At 40.4% G+C, this 12,724-nt stretch overlaps 3 protein-coding genes across 3 annotated transcripts in view; 2 read left to right on the forward strand and 1 right to left on the reverse strand.

Moving 5' to 3' along the window:
• pmch (pro-melanin-concentrating hormone) lies at positions 1-3,516 on the forward strand. Its single transcript, XM_023419372.2, has 3 exons — positions 1-1,187; positions 3,089-3,230; positions 3,341-3,516. Exons 1-3 carry the CDS (start codon positions 939-941, stop codon positions 3,400-3,402), a joined length of 453 nt encoding a protein of 150 aa, XP_023275140.1. The 5' UTR covers positions 1-938; the 3' UTR covers positions 3,403-3,516.
• parpbp (PARP1 binding protein) overlaps positions 3,481-12,724 on the reverse strand; it is a 14,530-nt gene continuing 5,286 nt past the window's right edge. The window contains exons 7-11 of the mRNA XM_023419371.2: positions 11,400-11,583; positions 11,064-11,245; positions 9,414-9,495; positions 5,323-5,509; positions 3,481-4,794 (exon numbers count right to left, since the gene is read on the reverse strand). Coding sequence (XP_023275139.1) covers positions 4,472-4,794; positions 5,323-5,509; positions 9,414-9,495; positions 11,064-11,245; positions 11,400-11,583 — 958 coding nt within the window. The 3' untranslated portion in view covers positions 3,481-4,471. The remainder of the gene's footprint in view (positions 4,795-5,322; positions 5,510-9,413; positions 9,496-11,063; positions 11,246-11,399; positions 11,584-12,724) is intronic.
• nup37 (nucleoporin 37) overlaps positions 10,436-12,724 on the forward strand; it is a 20,757-nt gene continuing 18,468 nt past the window's right edge. Inside the window, exon 1 of the mRNA XM_087177413.1 lies at positions 10,436-10,549. The gene's annotated coding sequence lies outside the window, so the exon portion shown is untranslated. The remainder of the gene's footprint in view (positions 10,550-12,724) is intronic.

A 12,724-nucleotide genomic window follows, 5' to 3' on the forward strand; every position in this document is an offset into this window, starting at 1 on the left:
TGTGTTGCTGTTTTCTATTTTTGTGTGTACATAATAGTGTGTGTGTGTGGCTCCACATTGTGCTTAGAGTCCCGTTAAGTGAGTTCAAAGTAAAGGTGTGAGAAAAAGTGTCATTCAAAATAGGTAAACCCCTTGTGGTAGCTACCTTGAAACTGAATCCAAAAGCCCAATAATTGCAGTCTAAAACAAGTCCTGCTATAACCATGGATGTATTGAACAGAAATAACCATTTGTACAGGTATTAATTCATCTATTAGTTATTGATAATGTTAAAATTACAAAAATGATATTAAACAGCTATTTACTATTTACCGACATGAGAATCCTATCAATCTTCTCACCAGACGTATATTTCGGAAAATGTTGAACTACTCCTCTAAACTGACTAATTTCCTCCAAAAAGCTTGTCGGCATTAGTCTCAGTTTGGAGGTTTTCATACATGTTTACTGACCTTTGTCAAAGCTCCATCACAGGATTTAGTTCGTCTCCGTACAGTCACCGATGCCATTCAGAGAAAACTACTTATTGGGTCTCTGTCCTGTCACCTGCTGGGTTCATTTCAGCATGTGGATTTTGTTAGAAGAGATTCACAATCAATTCCTGCCCTTTCACCCCCTGTGAATCTTCTTGACCCCACTCTGTGATGTGGAGGGAATTACTACCTACTATATTTCCCCTCTTTTGGCCATTTGAATTCATCACACTTCTAAACAGACAAAATAAAGCTATTCACCTGTTTCTTTACAAAGGAACATCTGTTAATGGAAGCACAGCACATTTGCTGTGACCTCATGACATGATGTTTTTATGTTTAACAATTATAAGTTGCAAGCAAAATCACTGCCTCAGTATATAAAGCAGCTGAGAGCGCGGTCTCAACAGTCATTAGGTGAGGCAAGACCAGTCACAGTCTGTAGAGCTAAACATTGAAGATACCATGATCTCTGTCCACTCGGTCCTCTTTACTCTGGTGCTGTTCTCTGAGCTGAGCAGCCACTTGGTAACTGCAGCCATGCCTGCAACTAAAGTAGAAGATGGGGTAATAGAGCAAGATGGCCTGGGTTCGTTACTGGTCGACGAACCCATGACTGAGCATGGCATGGTTCCTCCCGTGTACAGACGACGCCTCGTGGTAGACAACAACGACAGGGATGAAGATGGGAACCCTAAAATCATCATGGTCTCGGTAAGTGACACAAGACTTTTTGAAATTTTAAGCTGTTTAAAGGGTTGTTTCACCCAATACAACTATCGAATAAGTCATCCATGATAAAGGGTTTCCTAGCTGTAGCTAGCAGTTTTATTCATGAGTGAAAAATGCTTTTTACTAATGCTTTTATAGACCAGTATTAGGCCAGCTTGTTTGCCAAGTTTAGTTCATGTAGTAATTTGGTCAGCCAAAGGGATTTTTCACAACCTGGCAATACAAGGAACTGATTCCTAACTGTTTATAATGCCATTAGTTACAGTTTATAAAGGGAAAATTATAGCAAGTGGAATTGTTCAAAACACATATTTTCTTACAAACCTCTAGTTGTATCTAGCTTTGTCCAGGCTTTTCATGTAAGCATGTCTTAGATTTCAGCCTCTTATCCCAATACAATGTAAGTAACTAAACTTTAATTGGTGGTGGTCACAGCTTTGAAAAATGGCTTTGAAAATAATTCAACAGGGGCTTTCTCCAGAAATAGTGTCCTTGGAACAACTGGAGCCGACAACATTAAGTGCTACTTATGGTTAGTTAAACATGACACCACTCTAATTACATTTTTTATTCATGCAAGGATCTTTTTCTGTAGATGCCCATTCTCAGGGTGCAAGGTGGCAACGGAGTCACCAACCAAAATACAGGTGATTTGTATAATAATGTGCTCTGGTGTGATCAATAGGAGGTACTCTGAGAGTTTCATTTCTGTGAGTTTTTGTCCAAAATATGGGTCAAGGTCCACAAACCCAGCATTTTTCCTACGCTTATCAAGATGCAACTGGATAACCTGTTTAATTAGATCTTACTTGCAACCCACATCTTTCAAACTCTACATTTACAGGTTTTAACTCAGGCTTTCTGTTATAAATTTGCAGTAGTAGTATTGTATTTATAGTATTGCACAAATTTGCTCAAACTGTAAGTGATTAATTTAATTGTAGAATAACAAATTAATACCCATTAACTTCCATTGTATTGGGATAGAGACAGAAATCTCAAAACCTGGACAAACAAAACTAAAACTTTCTGTATGGCTAGTTGCCACAAGAGGTAAATAAGTAATATTTTTGTCATTGTGTTGTTAGATTGAAACAACTTAATTCAATTCAATTTTACCAGTTATTTGGATTAATATCAATTTATCCCAAGTAAACTGTCTGGCTATTCTCCGTTTGCCGTCATTCAGCCAGTATTATTCTGCCAGTGACAGTCATGCATCATAACTATTCATTGTATGAGAGTTCTTTCTATAAACAACCTTAGCTAACCATAGTTCAACAACAACAAAGAGCACATTATCTCCATCCTGTGCCTGAACATTTGACCCTTTTCAATTGGCCTCGTGTCTAATGTTGTCTATATTTCATACACATCTATGAAATCTTTTACAGCAGTGTTGGAAAACCGGGAAATACTATTAGCTGAAAAGGTCAAATGATCACAAGCCTATAAAGATTTATTGGAATCACAGTGGGAAGAATGATCATATAGCTGTGCTTCCTCAAACGTTTGGTTGCTATGTGTAAAGAGTTTATCTGGCGACTGCGTCTCCCGTGTGTCATGAACATGGTGGTTATCTCTGTGGTAATGGAGAGCAGGCAGCCGAGACGGAGAGAACAAAGCTGTCAGAGTAAACCAGGGCGGTGGAAGAAAACGGGCCATTGTGATATAGTAAAAACTGGGAAACACATTTCTTCCATTTGGGGTTAATGTGGCTTAGATCAGCTGCTAAAAGACAGATCCAACACCTGTGCTGCACATGAAAAGATAATCTTAAAAAAATTTGCTGCTTGACGATCCAAGGTTCAGATTGTGCTGTATGGTAATGTGTGTGCGGTGTTATGATATCTATGTAATCACTGATCAGTACTTTGTTTCAGGACATGAGGCAAAAGGGACGCAGTGTTCATGTGCTGAACTCGGCCTTTAGCCGAAGCCTTCCTCTGCTCACAGAACGAATCTTGAGCCACACTCCTGCTGAGTACAGTTTGAAAATAGATCGCAGAAACACTGACCTCGACAGTAAGTATCCGGAAAACCCTTGCTTCTAAGAAAATTCTTACTAAACCATTTCAAATTCCTTGATGTTTATACTAACTAATGCTCTGTATTCTTTTTCTTCCTTCTCCTAGTGCTGCGATGTATGATAGGAAGAGTGTACCGACCCTGCTGGGAAGGTGCTTCCCTTGCTTGAATGTGCTGTAAAAAATTTTTCCTCCTGTGTTAACACTGAAATGCATTTCCTTGAAAAAAATAAGAGAGTGCAAATATGTAAAACAAAATAAAAATTTATTAAAAATGAAAAGCCTGCATATGTACAGAGTCATTGTGTTATTTTACAGGTTAAATAGACTGTACAGCTACTGGTGAAACACATTTCAAAAACACAAAAAAGGACGTATCAGCCTCATCTTGATGTAAGTTTACTGACCAAATTGATCCATTCACGTTGTAGCCACTCGGATTTCCACACAGCATAAGAGCCACTTAAACTAGTGCAGAAATGATTAATCAGATTTATAGAAAATTAAACAACAATTTTTCATAATCAGTGAATCATTAAAGTCATTCACCAAACAGAAATTACAAACAGTGCCAGTTCCTGCATTTTCTGTTAACTTTAAAGGGGATTTCTTAAGGTTTTGAACTCTCGGTAGGACAAAACGTGATTTTAAAGATATCACGATTGGGTCTGGAAATTATTTTCTGCCCTTTTCTGACATTTTATAGACTTTACAAATAAAGGACATTTTGGGAAATATGCTTATTCACTTTCATGGTCAAGAGTTAGATGAGAGAATGATACTATCGCTAACAGGCAATTAGCTTAGCTAGCATAAAGACTGGAAATAGGGGGAAATGGCTATTTGGCTCTGTTTAATGGGTAACAAAATCCCCCTATCATCATCTTTAAAGCTACCAATTGAAATCTGTTATCTTGTTTGTTTAGTCTGAACAAAAACCTGATGTGTATGCTAAATATGAAGCTAATGCTAGCAGCCGGTTAGCTTAGTTTAGCACAGAAACTAACTAGTGGGAAACAGCTATACTGGAGCTAAGCTAGCTGTTTCTCCCACTTTGAGAAGACTTCTCATCAAACTCTTGGTAAAATAGGAAAATCAGGGTTTTAGTTGATTAATTAAAAAAAAAAAAAAAATATCAAATTTGCAGCATTAACAGTTATCAGTGGAACTAGAAGAAAACTATTGCACAACATTCAGCTGCTTTGTTTGAATTCCATTCTATATACTGTCAAATGATGATTAGACTCTGAAAAAGCTGATTAGCTTTCCTTGTCCAGCGATCAGCTTCTTCTTACTCGAGGCCTTATTGACATTCTTACCAGGCATTTTGACTGAGACACTAGTGGGCCGTTTCTTCTCTGGAGGCTGGTTCTCTGATTCTCCATGTTGGTCAGAATCCACCTGCTTCCTCTTGCTGCCTTTGTTCTGTACCTGAATGCCAGTTTTCTTTCTATTGCCAGGGCCTGCACCTCTGCTTTGGGCATTTCCACTTCTTGGCTCAAGAGCAGCCCCCTGTTGTCTACCACTCTGCTCCTTATTTGGACATTCAGAGGTTGGCTTGGCTGGAAAGATTGAAACAAAACAAAAGCAAGTGTGAAAAACTGGTGGGAGAAAAAAGGAAAATGTTGTGACGAAATTGCTGACGTTAGCTGCTAGTCGGAGCAGGCCGTGTGTTTATTCTATGAAGCTGAAATTTAACATTTGTCATGTAACCTGATGGAGCCAAGCCTGAATTCCCACGGAACAAAAGACAGAAGGGGAAATGGGCAAAAGGTCTGTGTGAGTGTGTGTGTGCGTTTTTGGTTTTTACTACAGATGTGGGGGTGTGCAGGTTTTATAGAATGGGGATTCATTTAATGGCTAATGGTAAGTACCAGTCCCAGGGCTGGGACTGGGAAGGGTTCATGGCTGGAGCTGAGAAGGTGTGCCTGGGCCTCAGTCCAGCTGTGTGGCGTCAGAGGAAACAGAAATATATCCCAGCAGAAAGAGAACGCTGCACGGCTTGTGTTGACATTTTGAGCTTTTCTCTGCGTGCAGTAGAGAACAAAAAGTACCTGTAGGATTTCCAGAAATGAAGGTTGAGTCTGTACCTGTGGCTGTCCTCTCCACACCAGAGCTGCACTCCTCCTCCACAGCTGGAGCGGTTTTGAGTTTAGGTGCTGGGTGCACACAGGTGGGAATCTGGCTGGTACTTGGGAACTCCAGCACACGGTTGAGCGGCAGCTCTTCATCTTTGTATGTGCAGGCAAACTGGGATCGAATGACTCTGTCTCTGGCCTGGAATAAACAGAAAAAAACCCTTTGATCCAGCTGATAGGATATGGGGACATGGTTGATGATGAGTATTAATATCTCAGCAGGTGGACTAAGTTTCTGCCTTTTTTAAAAAAAAAAAAAAAAAAAAAAAAAAAAAAAAAGCATACTTTCTGGCTTTTACTTTGGTGTTTTGAAACAAAGGGGAAAAAAATCCTTCACTCAAACCAAAATTTCAATAAGTGCTTTCCCACTCCTGCACATTTTCAACTGCTCAACAGGACAGAGCGAAGCACCAAATGTTTACAGCCATGCTAGCTGCTCTGTGAGGCCTTACTTGCTAATTAGCAAACACAAATACAGCTGACAATGGTGAGAAGATAATTTGTTTTTCAGGTTAACAAACAGGAATTTTGCCCATCTGTGCCAAAACTCTTGGCAACCCATCCAGTAATAACCCATCTAGGGACCATTAATATCTGTACCAACGTCCATGGCAATCCATCTTCTACTGTAATTAGCTAATTTACCCCTCTGTATTTTTACAGCGCGACTATTTATGCTGATTACAAGCCACCTGATGAGTGCATTAGTCATTGGTAAAAGTTGACAAATCATGCATCAGCACAACTTTATACCACTTTAAAAAGTAGGAACTGTTGCCTTCAATCTAATCACATTTATATGTGCAAGACAGTAGTGCGGCACCTCATTAAAAAGCCTTTTCAGACAGCCTCGTTAGTTATAATGAAGTGAATGATACCGAAGACTACAATCCTGGCCCTGGGGCACACAGATCCACGGCTTTTCATCCACTGTTTGATCTTCGCCTGCCTGGGATTATCACAATCCAAGGATTTCACCCTTCAGGCCAGTGGGCCACAGTAGGGAGGAGAAATCTGAGGGAAAAAATACAGCTAGCAAAGCTGGGTGGGCCTGTAAAGCACAAAGGGATCAAAGCCTTTGTGCTTTTCAAAAGAACTTCTTAAAAGAGCACCTAAAACAACAGTAACCCTAAGACTGAGGCACACTTCAATAATGGAGCTAAAAATGTATGCTGCCCTGGTTGCATGCTAATAAAACATATCTGGAACGCCCCTGAAACAATGGGAGGGGATAGAAGAGTGAACACGGCCAAACCATGACTGACGGAGAACATCTAATCCAATTACAACAGGTGGGAGCCCGACGTGGCACCGTGTGGTCAGACGGCCCTCATTCCTCCGAAGACGGCTGTCCTGAAATAACCCCCGCACACCGCCTGACCCGACGCTGGAGACACCTGACCAAGACATTCCTGATAGTGCTTCCAAAACCAGGTGCAAGCAATTTCTGCAGCTTTGTGTTTTGACATGTGTTCTCACACGCAGGTGATAGAAGTGAGAACAAGTAACAGGTGCACCATTACCATTATCACCAGAGGATGATGGAGTCACTCAGGAAATAAACGTATACTCTGTGGCATTATTGTGTAATTAGACGTGTCTCTTCACAAACATAATTTCTGACATAACAGAAGAGCAGCACTAAATTGGCATTAAGAGCTTTACTCAAAGTTTTTTCTGTTTGGATCATCTGTGGCACTGAGGAAAAGATTTGGAAACGTCCCAAAGCAGAAACTAAATCTGTCCATATCTGTGTGTGCCAGTTGACGTCAGTGCATGATGAAACTGCTGGAGAAGGTTGGGATAAAGTCATTCAGCAGACAACAGGAAACAATAACCTTTCAAGTTTCCCTTGCTAGTCGAGTTACGCGACTGATATGGCATCTTCAAAGTGAAATTGATGCAGAAAGCTTCCGCTCACCGAGTTCAGGAAGCGGTGAGCTGCCCAGGGACCATTACAGCGCACTCAAACAGGAAGGCAGCCAGATTGTGGGGAGCTAAAATGACATCTGCTAGCGCAATCAAATAAAGGAGCCATTTCACAAAATGTGTTTAGCATACATGTTCAAAAGGAGTTCACACAGCGGAGCTACCTCATGTTAAAACACCAGTCCTGCCTTAAAACCTAAAGCTGGTCTTGTTGGTGTTTTTGGGGTGACTCAGCAGTTGTGGAGTGGACGCAGTGGTGGAAGAATCACATCCTTTGCTGAAGTAAATGTTGCAATACCACACTGTAAAAACACTCAGTCATAAACTGAAAGTCCTGCCTTCAAATTTTACTCAAGTATAATGATGAAAGTATTATCTGCAAAATGAATTTAAAGTATCACAATGGCTCCTTTCAGTGTAATATTATAAGTATTTTATTATTGGATTATTATAACTGATTATTATAACCGATGTGTTAACATCATTATAGCCGTTATATTAGACAGACATTGGATTTTTTAGGTATTTGATACTGATATTGATATTGCAGCGTTTTAAAATAAATTATATATATCAGCCAATAATATTTTTGATATAAAACAGCATAAAGAGATTTAGTATTCCATTATCCTATAACACAGTTTAAATAAGAAGGGTCATAATCGATGCAGCAGAATCACAGACATAAGTCTTTTTTATCCCTTTCATTCTTCTTCCTGTCAAAACCTGGTGCTTACATTACCCACAATGCAACTCTAATAGTGCAGTGAGAAATTTGGGTGTGATATGCTACTAGGGGCCAACAACCCTCTAGTCTCAAGTGGCATCAGTTGAGGTTGTTAATCAGATTTCACACAGCTTCGTCTGGAGCCACAGAAGACTATGTACAGCTTCTTTGACAGGTAATAGTACTCTGCATGACCTGTAAACAAACTTTGATGTGGAAAATTAGTGGAGTTCCTCTTTAAAAACCTTGACTAATGTACACACTGAGAAGGACATAACATGGTTCAACTTGTCAGTGCTCTCTGGTGGCCAAACTATCTAATGGTGACAGTTTATAAACCACTTCAAACCTAGTTTGGCATTTCTGTGCTGCAGTTTACTTTTACATGTACAGCTGATGAATATATTGGTACAGATAGCGGAATATATGTCGATATTATGGGAAAAAGTAACTTGTAAACTATATCCTTCAAATAAATGGAATTGTCCTTTTCAAATTTAATAGTTTCAGGTTCTCAAATGGGATAACTTCTTTCATTTTTCTTTGTCTTATGTCATAGTAAAATTGATATTTTTGGACAAAACACAACTTGGTCTTACAGACTTATTATAACTAATTATTGTTTGCCCTGCTGTAAAATGTCCTGCTTATTATGCAACTTGGAAAGTCAAAATTCTTAAAAATGATGATATAAAACACTATTGTAAATGCTATCGGCCTTAAAAATCCAGTATTTGTCATGCTATGTAGTGGAATAGAAGCATGGCATGGAAATATCTCAGTACCATGTTAAGGTACTTGTACTTAAGTAAAGAACCTGAGTAAATTTACAAAGTTACTTTCCCATATGTTTGCTGAGTGTATGCTATGATAATTGAATTGTCTTTTCTCCACACATTAAAATTCCACAACAACAAAAGCAAACTTACAGTAACATCTTTAAACTCAAAATTATCAGGCAGCAGAGGAAGAATCTGCCAATGTCATGTAACATAAAAAGACCAGCTGAGCTCACAGGCAGGAAGACGAGATATTGATATCAGATATACAGTATGTTACATTGTGCACTGTAAGCAAATGGTTCTGTCCTAATAATAGGAAAACATCAGGATTGGTTAATGGTTTGAATCCCCCACGAATAAGTCATTTTATGCCATGGATTTAAACGGCACCCTCAAACCAACGCTAAGAGCTAAAACACAGCTGTGCAAACGGGAACGGTGGAATTCAGTTAAGATGTGAGCTTCAGCTAAGCAAATAAATAATATAATACCAGGGAGAAATTACAGGATATAAAGACATTATTTTCAATGTTTGTACATCTGATTCAATTTGAAGTAACTGATGGTTTGGATTTGGGGCTCTTGGATGGAGGGGCCCACGTTACCTTGGGTTTGAGCAGGTCTAGCCGGCTCTGGACTCGGTTCTTTAAGGGTTCTGGAGAAGATCCAGTAGACACTTCAGGGGATCTGAGGAGCAAGCCACAATGAAAAGCAAAGACATGGTTAATGAATTAAAAAAGCGAGGAGGTTACATGGTCACACTAACCAACAGCATTCTCTCTTTGACGCAGCTTTACACAGTCAGAATCAACAAGTAAGAGATGTTTTCACTAACGTCAGACTGAGCCGATGCTTGGCTTTTACAACAGATTGGCTATCAGCCATTCAATGTCATCCACCTCCGACATAATGTAGGTTCCCTCCTGACCACAGCCAGTGGCTATTTTTTTTTATTATATTATTTTTATTTCAGACGTTTGACCAGAGAAATTGTTCCAGTGTGGTGTGGGAGGATTTTCCTCCATATGGTTTCAGTGGAGAGTTGTAGAGTCTCATGTTGGTCTAATTGCTAGTTCAGGGGCTTTCCCACTGACTGAATCCTTGTAGTAGTGAACATGGTCAAATCTTAACTCAAAGCTCTGCGTGATCACTTTTTCATGGCGAAATATCAGTACTGCTTGGTGTTAGACTCCTACAAGGGGTACAAGCGCATTTAAGACCCTTTAGAATTGTCTGTTATGATCTATGGAGCACGGATAGTACACTGGTGTTAAATTATGGCGCAACATAGTGAGGTTATATGGGTTTTTTTTTTTTGGTCAATACTGAAATGGTTAAAGAATAAAAAACAATACTGTTATCATTCTGCATATATTTCTTAATCCATTATGATCTATAAGCACCAGGGAGCACTCACTTGTTCACTGTATAACATCATTAGAATGGAAAAAGATTGTAATTGCAGCTGTGCCAAATTACCACACAGTGCTGCGACTAAGCATCACTTTCATTATCGATTCATCTCTTGGATTATTTTTCTGATTAATTGTTTAGCCTATAAAATTATAGAAAACGTAAATGCACCATGGAATTTTTTTTAAAGTGAATTTTCCTTCCTTAATTACAGCTGTGGTGAAAAAGAGGCAGGAGAGTCGGGGAGAAAGAGAAGGGAGGACATGCAGCACAGGGCCTAAGGTCGGGCTCAATCCCGGGCCACTGCAATAAGGACTGAGCCGTCATGGTAAGTGCTCCACCAGGTGAGCTACTGCGACCCCCCCCCCATTGCATTTTTCTAAAATGGATTAACAATTATTCATGTACATTTGGAAAGCTGGAACAACCAGATATTATAAAAAAGTAAGAAATTAAAATAAGATACATTTTCTTTTGATCAATTGGCTAATTATTAAAGCATCACGTTTAGTAAACAAGATTAAAAGTTTACAGTGGCTGTGTGAGGTTGTACTCCACAGCAGGTAAATGGTAACTTATTAATTTCACATATAAGCATGCTAACTTTTGCTAATAAGCACTAAACACGGAGTAAAGCTGAGGTTTTGCAGGTTTTTTGGTAATAAACCACAGTATTTGATTTTGACAAATTAAAATAGTGGCCTGCCAATGGTGCTAGGATGGCCAGTGAATTGTCATCCACATTCTGCTAAATAACAGCATTAAATACAACTGTTATGTCTAAAAATATACTGTTCTGTCAGAAGAACAGAGGCCAGTTTGTGCTGCATGCTGTAACCAACCTGAACAACATTAGAACACATGTCCCCTCGGCTCCACTGAGGACGGGCTGCTCCTCAGACAGCAGGTCCGCCTTGTTCTGACACGGAGGAGTCAGGGCTTCTTCGTCCAGCAGCGTCATCAGCACCTTCACAGTGTCCCGACCTCCGTACGCCGTGGCATGATTCACTGCGTACGCTTTTGGCTGGAGAGGAATGGCAACACAACTAAGATTCAGTGCACTGACGATCACTTGCTGACTATGACAGAAGATGAAGTGGTTCCTGCATATATGTATGGACTTCAGTTAGAGACACAAAAGCTAAAACTGTGGCTGCAGAGCAGAGGTTAGGTTTTACCCTGGCAGGGCTTATCCCCGTCCCGCTTCCGTTAGCAGCCTGTTTCTGGATCTGGTGTATCTGGCAGATCCTCTCCTTCAGCTCCTTTGTCGTCTCTTCGGCGGCAGCGTAAAACTCATCTCCACTGCTGCGTCCCTTCACCAGCACTGCCCTGATGGCGGTCACCAGCCTGGCTCCACATGCACTGAAATTAAACACAGTGACACTCACATTGACATCTGCTGGGAGAGCTGCATTGTGCCGTACGTAGAGAGAGAGAGAGAAAAAAAAAACCTGCATTTGTTTTGGAAAGGAGTCGACTCTTTCTTCTGCAGAACACACACACAGGTTTTCATCTGGATGGAATTAATAGTGTTCAAAAGTTCAGCCAATATTTGCCAACATGAATAACTCTCTCCTAAAACTGAAAACCCAGAAAAGCCAGGGCCTTAGTGTGAATGTCTTCAAGAGATATACTGCAGCTTCACTTTCAATTAATTGGACACTGACTTTAAGGGCTCAGAGTAATTGTTTTGGTGTTAACATCCAGTTGAGCTTTATTTCACTGTAACGCAGCTTTGCCAATGTTAACAGTTATGAAGCAGAAAATATGCTCCAAATCCCTGTTAAAGTCACCCTGGGCACTGTCACTGTGCTCACCAATGGACTGTCAGCAGAGAAACTCCAGGATTTTCCTCTTTTAAAGTTTCTTTGTGGGGATTTTCACCCATGCTTGCACGCTTGTCCCCGCCGCATGTCCAAAAATCATAGCAACATATCACTTCTGTAGGTTTCTAACAGTCAAGTGCACTAAAGCACGTTAGAAAAGATCGCAGTAAGGTGGAGAGGCGGTGGTCCAACCCTGACCCAGCTCTGATGTGAGCGAGCCTGGGCTCAGTAACAGAATCATTTGGGAAAACAGATGTTCACCGAACAAGGGGCCCTGAACTCTCCATAGAAGGTGTTTGTATGAGGAAATACAGTACTCCGCTGAGAGCGTAAAGGCACTGCCTGTTGAAAGACACATGTTGGCCGGGTTCATCAGTGTCTCATCAGACGTGGAGCGCTCTCATCAGCCCGCATGAACTGAGAACCCTCAGAAGAGCAGCGAGAGCCGAATCCACTACTACACAAACATCACAATGTGTTGTTATGGCTCGGCTGAGTGAAGCTAACGTCGCTACTGGGACTGCCTTCCAACGGCTTCACCTCAAAAAGCTCAACCTTCACATGATTGACCGGCTAAATCATTTCTGATAACCACTTTTGTTGTGGTGCCAAGGGCCTCGACATCCAAAATAATCTGTAATGGTATGGAGAATGATCTGTGGAGCTCGAGGTTTGAT

This window comes from Seriola lalandi, unplaced genomic scaffold (assembly GCF_002814215.2).
Source record: "Seriola lalandi dorsalis isolate HSWRI2012SDOR001 ecotype SW California unplaced genomic scaffold, Sedor1 jcf7180002054599, whole genome shotgun sequence".
Taxonomy (NCBI): domain Eukaryota; kingdom Metazoa; phylum Chordata; class Actinopteri; order Carangiformes; family Carangidae; genus Seriola; species Seriola lalandi.

Bases quoted from the DNA above. Each gene is read 5' to 3' on its own strand.
- pmch (XM_023419372.2), top strand. From the start codon at position 939: ATGATCTCTGTCCACTCGGTCCTCTTTACTCTGGTGCTGTTCTCTGAG. The intron at 1,188-3,088 runs GTAAGTGACACA...ACTTTGTTTCAG, and splicing joins CTAAAATCATCATGGTCTCG to GACATGAGGCAAAAGGGACG. The intron at 3,231-3,340 runs GTAAGTATCCGG...TCCTTCTCCTAG, and splicing joins CAGAAACACTGACCTCGACA to TGCTGCGATGTATGATAGGA.